The 13,771-nt window shown below is 66.1% G+C and overlaps 2 protein-coding genes across 3 annotated transcripts; both read left to right on the top strand.

The window, feature by feature from the left end:
- Window positions 1-167: 167 nt before the first annotated feature.
- On the top strand, window positions 168-4,700 carry ATP6V0B (ATPase H+ transporting V0 subunit b). The gene is made up of 8 exons (XM_084291480.1): window positions 168-294; window positions 1,866-1,914; window positions 2,027-2,110; window positions 2,502-2,579; window positions 3,136-3,205; window positions 3,400-3,451; window positions 3,824-4,014; window positions 4,386-4,700. The coding sequence occupies exons 1-8, from the start codon at window positions 228-230 to the stop codon at window positions 4,410-4,412; spliced, it is 618 nt and encodes a 205-aa protein (XP_084147606.1). The 5' UTR covers window positions 168-227; the 3' UTR covers window positions 4,413-4,700.
- Window positions 4,701-6,773: 2,073 nt separating this feature from the next.
- On the top strand, window positions 6,774-13,673 carry B4GALT2 (beta-1,4-galactosyltransferase 2). Of its 2 annotated transcripts, none has more exons than XM_084290708.1 (7): window positions 6,774-7,064; window positions 9,295-9,681; window positions 9,968-10,203; window positions 10,292-10,482; window positions 10,730-10,852; window positions 12,188-12,292; window positions 12,437-13,673. In XM_084290708.1, the coding sequence occupies exons 2-7, from the start codon at window positions 9,366-9,368 to the stop codon at window positions 12,585-12,587; spliced, it is 1,122 nt and encodes a 373-aa protein (XP_084146834.1). In that variant the 5' UTR covers window positions 6,774-7,064; window positions 9,295-9,365; the 3' UTR covers window positions 12,588-13,673. The 2 variants fall into 2 exon arrangements, with proteins under 2 accessions (XP_084146834.1, XP_084146833.1); XM_084290707.1 differs by having other exon boundaries at window positions 6,928-7,068.
- Window positions 13,674-13,771: the final 98 nt, after the last annotated feature.

Genomic DNA, 13,771 nt, shown 5'->3' with positions numbered 1-13,771 from the left:
CAATAGGAGCCCGTCCCCGGCAGGCAGCCAGCCAATGGGGCGGAGCGCTCGTCGCGGGGCATTCTGGTCTTTGTAGTTCTCGCGGGGGGGGGTTGCCTGGCGGCGCAGCCAATAGGTGTTAAGGGACGGAGGAGGAGGAGGAGGGGGGGGTCACGTGCCTTCCGGCGGGGCGCGAGCAGCGTCACGTGACCCCGCCGGTGCCGCTCGGTGCCGCCGCCGCCGCCGCCATGACGGGGCTCGCGCTGCTCTACTCGGGGCTCGGCCTCGCCTTCTGGGCAACCCTGCTCGGCGTCGGTCAGCACCGGGGGGGGGCTGGGGGGGGACACGGGGGGCTCCGGGCACGGAGGGGGCTCTGGGGGGGACGGGAGGGGGCTGGGGGGGAGGCCCGAGGGAGGCCCGGGGCTGGAGGGAGGCCGTGAGGGGGGCCCGGGGCTGGGGGGGGCTGTGGGGAGGCTGTGAGGGGGGTCTGGGGAGCTCCGGGCCGGGAGGGAGACCTGGGGTGGGGTGGGGGGAGCCTGAGAGGGCCCTGAGGGGTCTTGGGGCTGTAGGGGGGATGGGAACGGGGCTGTGAGGGGGCTGCCGGTGAGATCAGGGCAGCACGGACCTGGCTCCCAGCTCAGCGTGAGGGTGAGAGGCTGCCCCGTCCCCATGCCCCGCAGCTCTCAAAATCACACAGGGGTTATTAGCCAGAGCTCCCACAAAATGTGTTTTGCCCCTTTTCCCTTGTGCTATGATCCTGAGGCTGTGCCTGCTGCTGAGGAGACAGAAGGTGCCCCCCGCAGCTGCCCTGAGCTGGATGCAGCTCCTCTCTGCCACCCCTCAGGGCAGGGGGCGGCTGGGGCTGGCTGGGATCTGTTCCTTGCTCCTCCAGCAGCGAACCCACAACACAAACCGGTGCCAGCCTGGCGGGCCCGGCCCTGGCAGTGCTGAGGCTGTCAGCCCTGAAGGTTGCAGGCGTGCGGGAGGGGTGCGGCCTCGCTCCGTGGCTGCAGCGCTGTTCCTCATTTCTGTGTGGGCTCCTGGGGGCCCCTCCTGTTCCTCAGAGGGGAGCAGTGACCAGCGTTACTGCTTCCCGAAGTTACTGCTTCCCGTTTTGGGGTGGTGGTGGCACTCGTGTGTCCTCCTGGTGCCTGTTAACCCTCTATCTGGCATGGCACAGGCAGCGTGACACTGCCTGCGTTTATCTCTTCAGCAGAGCCAGGTCATGGGCTCTTTTCTAGCTGCGAGTCATGTAAAGAGCAAATCTCCTGGTCTGCAGCTGTGTTCCCATTCACTGCTTGTGGGCTCAGAGCATGGCAAGGTTTGGGTGCAGACACCTCGGGGCTGCGGGGTTCCCTGCCACAATTCAGCACGGGAGATGGGTTTGTGTTAGAGCCCGTGCCTTGATATCTGCTGCCTGCGTTGGAGTGCAAATCTCTGGAAATGGTTAGTCTTGGAGGAAGCTCTGAGCTCAGCAGATGCGTCTCCAACATCTCCAGAACATCTCCAGCCTTGGAAAAATGAGGGCAGGGGGTCAACTGCAGCTGCTGGCACTTATGGGCTCCTCGGGAGCGGAACAGACCTGGCTGGCTGGTGACAGAGCAGCATGTGATGATGGGTCAGGGCACAGCCTCGTTCCTCATCCCCGCCGTGAGACAGAGAGGAGCTCACTGCCCGGTGCTGGGGCTCTCCAGCGGGGCTGAGCCGTTGGGGGATGCAGATGGAGAAGGTGCTGGGGTGTGGGGCTGCTTTGGGGGGCAACCTTGCCCCTCGGCACCACGCACCCGGTCCTGCCAGAAACCCTCCTGCGTGCCGTGCTCCTCACCTCTGCCTGGCAGCATGGCTGGTGCCTGTCTGAAGGTTTTCCTGTCGCTCTTGCTTTCCAGGGATCTGCTACACAATATTTGACCTGGGCTTCCGCTTTGATGTGGCCTGGTGAGTTCCCCGAAAATCCTGGCATCCCCCTGCTGAGCTGTGTGCTGGGCTGCCCAGTGCCTGTTGTGGGGCCGTGCCTGCGTGCTGATTTGGGGTGTTCCTTCCCGCCCAGGTTCCTGACGGAGACCTCTCCCTACATGTGGTCCAACCTGGGCATCGGCCTGGCCATCTCCCTGTCCGTGGTGGGCGCTGCCTGGTGAGTGGGGCCTGCTCTGCAGCATCTCCTGCTGTCCCATCCGGGTAGCTGCGCGTACGCTGCGGGGTCCTGCAGCAGGGCAGGGGAAGCACAGCCTGTGTGTGCAAAGCCATGGGGCTGAGTGTCTGGGCAGACTACCTTGCAGGCTGCAAGGGTGTACAGAGGCAGGGACGCCCCGTGATCTCTGGGGGCCGTGCAGTGGCTGTCCTTGTGCCCCAGCTGTTGTGCTGGTGCACCTGGCAGTGCTCAGGACCACCGGGGCCCTGGGGCTGAGCCCGCAGCGTCCCCCAGCTGCGTGCCCCATTCTTTGCTCAGCTGGAAGCTGGCGGTTTTCCTCCTGAGCCCTTCCGCGAGTGCCAGGCCCCCCTCCAACCACCCTTGTCTGCCGCAGGGGGATTTACATCACAGGCTCCAGCATCATCGGTGGCGGAGTCAAAGCCCCTCGGATCAAAACCAAGAACCTGGTCAGGTAAGCGCGGGTCTGGGGTTAGTGCCTCACCTGGGCAGGGCAGTCCCAGCACCCCACATCTCACTGGGTGTGCTGGCAGGCCCTTCCTTGCTGAGCTGCTGCTGCTGTTTGCTTTCAAAACAAAGAGCCCTAAAGGAGGCAGAGTACCGCTTCGGAGGAGGGTCACAAGTGGTGTGATATCACGCACTGAATGAGCCCAGTGTGTTCAAAACAAACACCCACGGCTCACGCATCCTGCCCAGGGCAGGGGCTGCCCAGGCCTTGCACCGCCCTTCCCAGAAGGGGCTGGCAGAGGGGAGGGCTCCCAAAATCTGCTTCCCACAGGGCTCTCACAGGTTCCTGGGGTGGCACAGCACAACCAGCACCCAGCCTCAGTGCTTTGCAGCTCTCCTTTATAGGGGAGGTGGTCAGGGCTGCCCTTCCGCCCCTGGCAGCAGTGGGGCAGGCTCCAAGAGGGCTGTGGAGGGGTCTGGCTGGGCGTGAAGTGAGATGTGCTGCTTGGGGTGGGGGTTCAGAGCCTGGGACGCTGTGGTCAGACTTTGCCTTTCTCCCCCAGCATCATTTTCTGCGAGGCCGTGGCCATCTACGGGATTATCATGGCAATCGTCATCAGTAACATGGCCGAGGTATGGGAGGGCTTGGGCTGGCCCCAGGGTTATGGGGGGGACGGGCAGCTGGGTGTGGGTCTGTGATGGGGATTTGGGGTGCTGCCATGGCCCTGGGAGCCCCTGGGCTGGCGGTTTGTGGGGTGGTCGCTGTTCAGACCGAAGGGTGAGATGGGGCAGCATGCAGGTAACCCAGGCCCTGTCCTTCCTCTCAGCCTTTCTCTGCGGTCACCCCAGAGACGATTGGAGCCAGGAACTACCATGCAGGTAAGGACTGCTCGGCCCCTGGTGGTGCTGCTGTGAGCTTCGCCTCCCTCTCAGCACAGCCTCCTGCTGCTCCCTCTGCCCTCGCTGTGGGACTGCAGGGCCCAGCTCACCTTCTCTGTGACCTTCAGGCCAACAGGCTCCATCCAAACTGAGCCTGTCAGCCCTGTGCGAACGATGTCAGGGTTCTTCCTGCTGCCCTGGACAGCTGGCATGTCCGTTCTGCCCCGAAGTGGCTGCTTGGTTACCTTCTCTAGCCACTTCTCAGCTTTGGTTCTCCCTCTGTCTGTGGCCAGAGCTGCTGCTGCTTCTGCATGCCCCGGCTGCAGGAGGAAGGGAGTTATCCCCTGCTCTTGCAGTGTCCGTCTCTCACAGGTTTCTCCATGTTCGGGGCTGGCCTGACCGTGGGGTTGTCCAATCTCTTCTGCGGAGTGTGCGTGGGCATCGTGGGCAGCGGGGCTGCCCTGGCTGATGCCCAGAATGCCAGCCTCTTCGTCAAGATCCTGATCGTGGAGATCTTTGGCAGTGCCATAGGGCTGTTCGGGGTCATCGTTGCTATCCTGCAGGTACCTGCCTCCTGGGGCCTCGGGGCTTACGTGAGCACAAGGTGCCTGTCACCCTGGGTGACAAACAAACACACCCAGGCTCCAGCACAGCCCTCTGCACTGTGAAGCTGAAGCTGCTCAAGAAGTTTGGGGTGACGGCTGTCCCCACGGGGTGCTGTGCCTCTGGGTGGCAGTGAAACTCTTCAGATGGCCCGAAGAGCAACTGTCACCGAGGGTGTCACCTTGGGTGCACCCTGTGCGATGCTCATGGCTTAGTGGTGGGGCCAGTTAGCTGCCTGCAGCCTCGGGGCGGTCCTGGGGTGGTTGGGTGGGATTAGGGTGCTAGGTTGGGGTTTGTAGGGCACGCTCTAACATCTCTCCTTTCTTTCCAGACTTCTAAAGTAAAAATGGGCAACTGAGTCCTGTCCCACCCAGCCTGTTCCAGCCCGCCCCAAGAGGTGCTGTATATACTTATTTAATGTTTCTATCCTTGATTGGGGCGGGAGCTGCCCCGCAGCAGGAGCGGGAGCCTGGCTGTGGAGCCCCATCCCGCCGACCGGCCCCTCGGAAGAAACAAATCTCTGTGTGAATTCTGCCCCGGCGGCCTGGCCCCGCGGGGCTGTGCTGCTGCCTGTCCCCGGTGTGCGTAGAATCGATCACCAGTGCAATTCTGTGTCCGTGAAATAAATATGGTTCTCGTTCAAGGACGTGGCTCCTCCTGTGCTTTGTGCCTGCCTGGGGAGGTTCATGGAGAGCCGAGCCCGTGCTCGGAGGCTCCCTGCTGCGTGCGCTGCTGGCAAAGTCCCTGCTCTGCTCCAGGAGCCCGGCAGCACCACCCCGCACGGGGAAAAGGCCACCTGTCCCCACGTTCACCATGCTGCCTCCCTTGCTGGGCTGTGGGAACACATTGCTCTGCCGTGCTGCGAGTAGGAGGCTGCTGGAGCAGGCAGCTCCGTGCTGGCTCTGCCAGGCTTCTGCCAGTGCTGCCCCGTGCTGGAGGCACAGGCACCAGCTGGGCCGGGCCTTTCGGCTCCCATCCAGGTAGTTCAGCACGGAGAGGGAGCAAAACACTGCTGCCTGCGGTGTCCTTACCCCCACCGTGCAGCTGAGGGGCACCAGAAGGGCAGGGGAACAAAGCTTTTGCCACCTCAAGGCTACCTTGCAGCCTGTTGCCTTGTGCTTGCTGCGTGCTGGGGCTCTCCACCCTGCTGCTGCCCCACAGGGCTTGGTCCCGGGGGCCTGGTGGAGGTCCCGGGGTGGGGGCGCGCTGTGCTGGCCCTGCTCCCCTCTCTCTGGATGTGGTGTGGGGAAGCCGGCTGTGGACAGCTGGGCCTGCAGCTCTTGCGCTGCCTGGGGGAAGGGAAGAACCAGGTCTTTCTGCTTCTGCTCTGCGGAGCCGCTGCTTCTGCAGTCTGCTGCATCCAGCACGAGGGCCTCGTCCTGCTGCGCCATGAGCACACCTGTGTAGGGGCAGCATCTCCCCCAGCACTCAGCGCTGCTCTGCGGGAGTGAAAATGTACTCGGGGAGCTGCCCATCTCTCCTCACCTGGGTACAACAGGCTGGGGCAGGGCTGCTGGAGCTGGGAAGCATTCCTACCTGCTGCTTTTTTTTGCCCTTGGAGTAGGGCAGCTGCCTCTGCGCAGCCTCCCTGAGGTCTGCTGGTGTCCTGGCTCTGCTCCACGCTGTCCGGTGTGCTCTGGGACCTTGGGCTCACCTGGGCTCTCTGTGCTGTGGGCAGATGGTGGGACTGGTCCTGCTGTGGCCGGCTCTGCAATCTGTCCTGGTCGCTGTCATCCTCTCCAGCCTGTTTATGCTGCGCTATGGAGGGGTGGCCCTGGGCCCGAGCTACCCCATGGACCAGTAAGACCATTGGGGTGAACCCAGCTGAGCCCTGCACCCCCTGTGCCCTGCTCCAAACACCACAGCAGCTCGCCCTAGAGCTGGTTGTGCTGTGGGGCTGCCCTGTGCTCGTGTGGGGCAGGGTGCAGCCGGAGGGAGCCAGCAGGAGATGCGAAGCGAGAGGCTCTTACTGCACGCTCACCCTGCTCCCACCGGCCCTGGTGGTCACCCTGTGGAGCTGGGGGCTGTGCACCAAGCTCGTGGGCCCTGACAGAGCTGCCTCCAGGAAGGTGCTGGGGGAAAGCAGCCTGTGCTGGCCTCAGAGGAGCTGTTCTGGGAGTCGATCACCTTCCTTGTTGAAGAATCATCCGCTTGGGCTTTAGTGATGGGCCTTGCCCTGGTTTGGCTTCTCTTGCTAGGCATCCACCAGCTGTGGGAAGCCTCCTGCTGCAGGATGCTTTCCTCCTGTCCCAATCACATCCATGTGCACCATGGCTGTGATGGGGCCGTGCTGCAGGCTCCCCACACCTTTATTAGGGGTCCCTTTGGGGTTGGGGCATCTCGTGGCCCCCTCCTGCAGCCGGCGGGGCGAGGCGAGCACACCCTGCGGTGCGCTGCCCCAGGTACGGTGTCACACTTTGCGTGCTGAGCTCCTGCTGCTTGGGGTGGAGAAAAAGCCCCAAAAGGGCCCCCGACCCCTTGCACCTTAACTGGGTGGGGAAATATTTCAAGGGGAAAACACCCCATGCTGTGCAACCAGGCCGGGAGCTGGAGCCAGCAGCAGCACGGCTGGATGGGGGTGGGCAGCGGCAGGGCTGTGAGGTGCCCCTTAGGGGTGCAGAGCGCAGGGCCCCCCACGGGGCGCCCCCAGCCCCGTTCCCCGGTGGAGGCCCGGCCCCGGCGGGGCGGAGCGGGGCGGCCCCTGTTGGTGCGGCGGCGGCGGGCGGAGCCGGGTGCGGGCGCGGCCCGTGGCCCTGCGGCTCTCGGCGGAGCGGCTCCGGCGGCCGGCGGGGCTCCCCCGACCCCCCCCCGACCCCCTCGGCCCCCCGACCCCCCGACCCCAGCCCCGGCGATGGGCGCCCGCGGGCCGGCGGCCGGGGCAGGCGGCGGAGGAGGAGGAAGAGGAGGAGGAGGCGGCGGGGGCCGCTGACCGCGCCGGGCCGCCGGGGCTGGAGCTGGAGCCGGAGCTGGAGCTGGAGCTGGAGAGAGGCCCCGGGCCCGGCCGCCGTGGGTGGGTGAGCGAGCGGCGGGGCCTGGCCGGGGAGGGGAGGGGAGGGGGCGGCGGAGCCGGGCTCCGGGAGGGTCCCGGGGGGGCCCCGGGAGCCGCGCTGGGGCCGGGGGGAGGCGCACGGGGGGGCGCGCACCAGGCCCGGGCGCCCCGCGGGGGTGGGCGCAGCGGGGCCGTGAGCTCTGCCCGGCCCCCAAAGCCGCCCCCGAGCCCCTCCAGGAGGATTTGGGGTGCGGAGGGCTTGGGGCCGGCTGCACCGGGGGTTCTGGGGGGTTTGGGGTTGGGGGGGCGCAGCGGGCTCGCCCTCCGGGCTGTCCCCGTGGATAGGGGTGGGTGGCAGCAGGGACATCGGGTCCTGCTGCGCCTCCATCCCCTGCAGGATGTCCCTTGGGGGCTGGGAGGAGAGGACAGAGCCCCCCGTGCCCCCCTGTGCACCCCCCATGGATCAGGCACAGCCGGCCCCATGGCTGCGGGGTGACAGCGGGGTGGGTGCTCGAGGGGAGGCGTGAGGGCAGGGCGCTCGGCCTCGCGCCACGTTGGGGTCACATCGCCCGTAACAGCCCCAACGGGCCTCCCTGCCAGGGACCCGCTTCTGTTTCGAGTCCGCTTTGTGCCCTCGGCCTCCCCAGCTCCCCGTGGCAGCGGTTTAACGGCGAGCTCCGCTTTTGTCCACGCCAGCCTCCAGCCCGCGCGGCGTGGGGAGCGTCGCGCTGCCCGCTGGAGGAGAGGCCTGGTGCTGAAAACCTGCCCTTCATCCTCCCCGGCGCTGCCTCTTCCTCCCCATCTGCCTGTCGAGATGCTGCTCCATGTGCTGCCTCCATAGACCAGCCTCCCGCAGGGGCTGTGCTTCGGGGAGCTTTCCAGCAAGCAGCCCGCCCCCGGGGCTGGGGAGCGGGTTTGGGAGACGCCGCCACGCTCTCAGTCCCCCTCACGCCCTGAGCACGGCGGGCAGCTTCCTAGCAAGCATCCAGCTGTAAGGTCGGGGTCCTGGCACATCTCACAGCGGGGACCACTTCGCACCTTGGCCCTGCTCCTCCTGCCCACCCCGTGTCCCCTGCCGCTCCCCGCGAGGCCCCGCAGCCAGCCGGGGCTGGCAGCTGCTGCAGGGCTGGCCCTGAGGCCCCAGGCCGGATGCCAGCACCCTCGGGTCCTAACTGCGCTCCTGCTGGGGGGCCCTGCTGCAGCTCCCCGCCTGCTGTGGCCCTCCCGGGGTCCCTGTGGTGGCCTGGGGTCCCCAGGGTTTTGCTACCTGCTCCACGTGCCCCCATCCTGGCAGCTTGCTGGGAGCTGGGGGGCTCGGAGTGGTTGGGGCGTCCCCCTCCGAGGCGTGCCACGGGGCTGGAAGGGGCAGGAGGGTTTGGGGCTTGGCCAGGGAGCTCTGGTGCCTCTCCCGGCCACCTTCCCAGCAAAGCCCTGGCCTGGCTCCAGGTGTCATGTGTGAGATAAGGGCGCCCTGGCAGCTCCCGTGGGCACGGTGTCCTGGGGGGCCCCGGCAGCGGGAGCAGAGGGGAGAGGAGCCACGCTGCTGCGAGTTGGACTCCCCCGGAGGCAGCAGGAACCCCTCGGGGCTGCCTGCCCGGGACGTGCTCCCTCCTGGCTCGGTGTCTGCCTGCAGCTGCTGGCTCATCTCAGCACCCTGACAGCACGGCGCTTGCTGCTGGCCCTATTTCGGAACCGGTGCTGGGCCAGTTGGGGATGGGGAGCGGGGGAATGCGGTGCCTTGGGCAGGAGTGGCTGCTGGGGGCACCCGCAGTGCTTTGGGACACTAAAAACTGACTGCCTTTTGGCGTGTGACCTTCTGCAGGGTCCCTGCCTCGGTGGGGCTCTTGGCAGCTCCTTTTGGGGTATCCCCATCATCTGTTGGGGGGCTGGGAGTGGGTCTGGGAATGGGGCAGGGGAGCTGCTGCCAGGAGACACCTCCCTGTGCTCTGCTGTCCTGGTGGGAAAGTGCTGGGTGCTGTGGGTACGGGAAGGTGAGGAGAGGGGACACGAGGTAGGAGCAGCCAAGGGCACAGGGTGTCCCATTTGGCTGGAGGATGGAGCTGGGGTCTGTTCCTGCTCTGCTGGGTGGCGCTGACCCCGCTGCCCTCCAGACTTGTGCTTGTCCCTAGTCCCTCTTGTGCCTTCAGGGCAGGGGCTCCAAGTCCCTGTTGGGCACCAGGGCTGGGTTTGGGTGGTGCTGGCAGAGCGGGGCTGTGCCCGGCCCCATCCTGAGCACGGGGTGTCTCGGCAGGATCGGGACCGTGGCTGGAGCCGCCCCCCTGCCCCGCTGAGCGCACATGTCCGCCTGCCCGTGCCCGGAAGATGACCAGGCTGCTCTTGGGGGTGACCCTGGAAAGGATTTGCAAGGCCGTGCTGCTGCTCTGCCTGCTCCACTTTGTCATCATCATGATCCTCTACTTCGACGTCTACGCGCAGCACCTGGACTTCTTCAGCCGCTTCAACGCCAGGAACGCCTCGCGCGCGCACCCCTTCTCCAACTCCTCCCGGCCCAACAGCACCGCCCCCAGCTACGGGCCGGCCGGCGCTGAGCCCCCATCGCCCAGCGCCAAGCCCAGCACCAACCGCTCCGTCACCGAGAAGCCCTTGCAGCCCTGCCAGGAGACGCCCCCCGGCTTAGGTGAGGTGTGCGGGGCCAGAGCGGGGCAGCCGGGTGCTGGCGGGGGGGTGTCCCCATCCCTGGGCGCTCCGTGTGGCTTCCCGGTGGTCCCAGGCTGGGGAAACCCAAGTTTGGTAGCGGGCAGCTGGTCCCTGCTGGTGTGGGGAGAGGTTTTGGGAGTCCCTTGTCCTCGGCAGTGCTGCTCCCCCTTGTGGGTCCCCCTCGCTGTTTGCTCGGAGCAGCGGGGTGACCGTGACCTGTCCTGTGTCCCGTGCTGTGCCACCGCCATTGCCCTGCCCTCGTGCAGTCGGACGCCTGCTCATCGAGTTCAGCTCCCCCATGAGCATGGAGCGGGTGCAGCGGGAGAACCCCGACGTGCGCCAGGGCGGCAAGTACACCCCCCCGGACTGCTTGCCCCGGCAGAAGGTGGCCATCCTCATCCCCTTCCGGCACCGCGAGCACCACCTTAAGTACTGGCTGCACTACCTGCACCCCATCCTGCGCCGGCAGAAGGTGGCCTACGGCATCTACATCATCAACCAGGTCTGTAGGGTGGGGCGAGGCGGGCGGCGGGGCCGCGGCAGGCGCGCGGGCGTCGCTGAGCTCTGTGGCCACGCGCCCTGCTCCGCAGTACGGCGAGGACACCTTCAACCGGGCCAAGCTGCTCAACGTGGGCTTCCTGGAGGCGCTCAAGGACGACGAGGAGTACGACTGCTTCATCTTCAGCGACGTGGACCTCATCCCCATGGATGACCGCAACCTGTACCGCTGCTACGAGCAGCCGCGGCACTTTGCCGTCGGCATGGACAAGTTTGGGTTCAGGTGGGTGCCTGCGGGGCTGCGGTGTTTTGGGGGCAGGGGCTGGGGGGCTTTGGGATGAAGCCGGGGCTGCCCGTGTGGTTATTGCCTGGGGCAGGCATGGGGGCAGTGGCTCAAACTAGACGTGGGATGGCAGAGGGCGCAGAGCCCTGCGTGAGGGTGGCACTGGGAGGGCTGGTGCTTGCCCCTGCTTCTGGGGGACCCTGTGGGGCTGGCCCTGTTCCCTGATCTCTCTCCTCTCACCCTGCAGGCTGCCCTACGCTGGCTACTTCGGTGGTGTCTCTGGGCTGAGCAAATCCCAGTTCCTGAAGATCAATGGTTTTCCCAACGAGTACTGGGGCTGGGGAGGAGAGGACGACGACATCTTTAACCGGTAGGTGCCAACCCCTTAACCCAGCCTCGGCTCAGGACTTAGTGGTGTGTGCTGGGACATACATGACGTGCAGGGAGGGTCCCTGCCACACCACAGGGAGGAGTTTAGCTACCCTCCAGGCTGGCAGGGCTGCGAGTTGTCACGCTGGTGCCACAGCTCGGACTGTTGGACAGCCCTTGGGGGTCATCCTACGTGGCGCGGGGGTCCTGGCCTCCTCCTCCTCCTGCTCTTTGTGGGCAGCGAGCTGCAGTTCCAAGCCAGCTGAGACGTGAGCGGGGAAGCCCGCCTGCGGGCTCTGTTCCAGGCTGGGATCAGGATGCAAAACTTGGAAGTGGCTCTGCAGAGGCAGCCCAGCACCACAGCGGGCACTTCTGCCGGCAGCCGGCAGGCCGCAGCAGATCCGCGTGCAGGAGCGCGGCTCCCCGCGCGCACCCTCTGTTGGGCGCAGGAGCTGGAGAGCTCCAGCGTGGCTTCAGCACGTCCCACGGCGCTGCCTGGCCGTGCTGGAAGTGGAGCAGCGTGTGGAGATGGTGCACAGCAGCCTCTGAGCTGGAAACCCCTCGCAGGTGCTGTGCGCACGGGCAGCGGGCACAGTTCCCCTCCGAAAGTAACCGGCCCAGACATTGGTCCCAGGGGAGATGAGGTGCGGCGTGCTGAGCTCTCGGGGAGATTTAGGCAGCCCTAAAAATGTGCAGGGGGCCCTCAGGGGGCCGTGCCACCGCTCGGCTGCCCTAGCTGCTGGATTTCAGCTTGCTGGCTCATCAGGCCCGAGCGCAGTTGTGTTGCTGGGAGGAGGGGAGGCTTCTCTCCGTGAGCTGGGATCTCTCCAGCTTTCCTGCTCCCACTTGGCCTCTCAACTTTAAATGAACTATTCTAGGAGAAGAAAATCTCTCCCCACCTGCTGGCTGCGCAGACAGAAAAAGCAATTGAGGCCAGAGTCATGCTGCATGAAGGGAAGGGCAGGGCCACCGGCATCTGGAGAATGTAAACAGCAGTGGCTTTGGAGCCGTGGGGGAATAGCGGTGTTTGCTCAACCCGGCTGAGCACAGCGAGTGCCTGCAGCGCTGGGGGTCACCTGGAGCTGGCGGTGCTTGCTCTGGGCATGCCCTGCTGTGGAGCAAACAGCATCCTTGGTTGTGGGCGCTGTTCCCAGCTGTGGCCTGGCTCTGCTCCCCTCTGGCCGGCGGAGAGCAGGCTTAGCGCAGCCTTGTTTCTTGCTTAGCTAGGGACGGGGTTATTTTTGGTGAGGGCTGGCCCTGGGGATCTCTGGCCTGGGAGGATGTCCTGCCCTGGGGTCTGGGCGTGCGCTGATCCCCTTCTGCTGCTGTCCCTCAGGATCTCCCTGAACGGCATGAAGGTGTCGAGGCCCGACATCCGCATCGGGAGGTACCGCATGATCAAGCACGAACGCGACAAACACAACGAGCCCAACCCGCAGAGGTGAGCTGTGAGCAGGGGGCTGTGGCTCTCACCTCGCCCTGCCCACCCCGCCGAGGTCCTGCTGCGGGCTCACCGGCATCGCCACCCCCTACAGCAGGCGGTTCCCCTTTTCCCCCGGCCTCATCCCGCTCCTGTCCCCTCCAGGTTCACCAAGATCCAGAACACCAAGATGACCATGAAGCGGGACGGGATCAGCTCGCTGCAGTACCGCCTGGTGGAGGTGTCGCGCGCCCCCATGTACACCAACATCACGGTGGAGATCGGCCGGCCGCCCCCACGCCTGGCCCGGGGCTAGCGCTTGCCCAGCAGGCAGAGCTGTGTGGGGCCGGTGCTCGCGCCCTTGGGTGGCCGGCGGCTCCGCGCCGGGGCTGGCTGGACGCTGTGGATGTTGCCCCAGCCCCAGGGCGAGGACCGGAGGGGGATGTTTTCTGCCTACTCTGCTGCCTTTCGGAGACGGCTGTGCCCCAGCCCCACCCGTTGGTCCTGAGAATTCCCGCAACCTTTTGTCCCCCCCGTCCCCACCAGTGTGTTTCCAAGCCCCCTGCCCCATACTCGGTGTGTTGGCTGAAGCGCCCGCCTGCCCCGCGCGCAGCTCCCGGCACAGAAGGAGGGGACGGCCCCGTGCCCACGCCAGCTCCTGCCTGCGCCCCAGGAAGGGAGGAGATGAGCCCCCCGGGGCAGCCCAGCGCCCAGTCCCCACCGGTGCTGCGAGAAGCGGGGTGCAGGCTTCCCCCTTCACCAGCTCCGGAGCTGCCCCGGCTGGAGGGGGGAGCAGCCCCGGCCCCCCCAGCGGGCAGGACGGGGGCACCGGTGCGCAGCTCGGCGCGCAGACCTGGCTCGCTGTCTTCCTCCGCTTCAGTCTGGTGCTCAGAGCCGGCTCTCAGCTCTGCCAAACAGCCACCTCTGGTTATGATCAGAAGCCCCTCGCCGTGCCTCAGTTGTCCCTGGGGCTGGTGGCCGTGTCCCCTGCCCTGTCCCTGAAGGCAGATGCTGTGCGCTTCCCCGTTAAGCCCTGCCTGCTCTGGGGGACGGGTTGACACGAAGCCCCACGGCCCCTCTTGGCCCCATGGCTCCCTCCATCCATTTGTAGGTGACGGGGACTGGCTCTGCCCTTGCTGCTCTCCAGCTTTACCCCCTCCAGCCCCGGGGCAGGGAGGAGAGGATGGGGCTGTGTGGGGCAGGTGCCCTGTCCCTCCCCACGTCCCTGCGTGGGGCTGGGGGCACTGCCACCTCCCCGCAGCCGGCCGGGCGCAGCGGGGCAGCGGGGGCACCGGTGACTTTTGTACATTTGAATGTCTGACCCTTTTTTTGAGCGTACGTTGAATGCAGCATTCGGTCGTAGAGACCTGGGTTTTTGTATTTAATAAAAGTTTCAAAAGTTCGCAGGGTTCCTGGGGAGGGAGGGGGCAGTTGAAGGCACCCCTGGAGCTGCTGCAGCCAGTAGGGTTGGGGCACAATTTGGGGCCAATGGGGCTGAAT

Source organism: Netta rufina (genome assembly GCF_964035555.1).
Source record: "Netta rufina genome assembly, chromosome: 8".
Taxonomy (NCBI): Eukaryota; Metazoa; Chordata; class Aves; order Anseriformes; family Anatidae; genus Netta; species Netta rufina.
The sequence above is the reverse complement of the archived record's forward strand: the minus strand, read 5'-3'. Positions and strand labels throughout refer to the sequence as shown.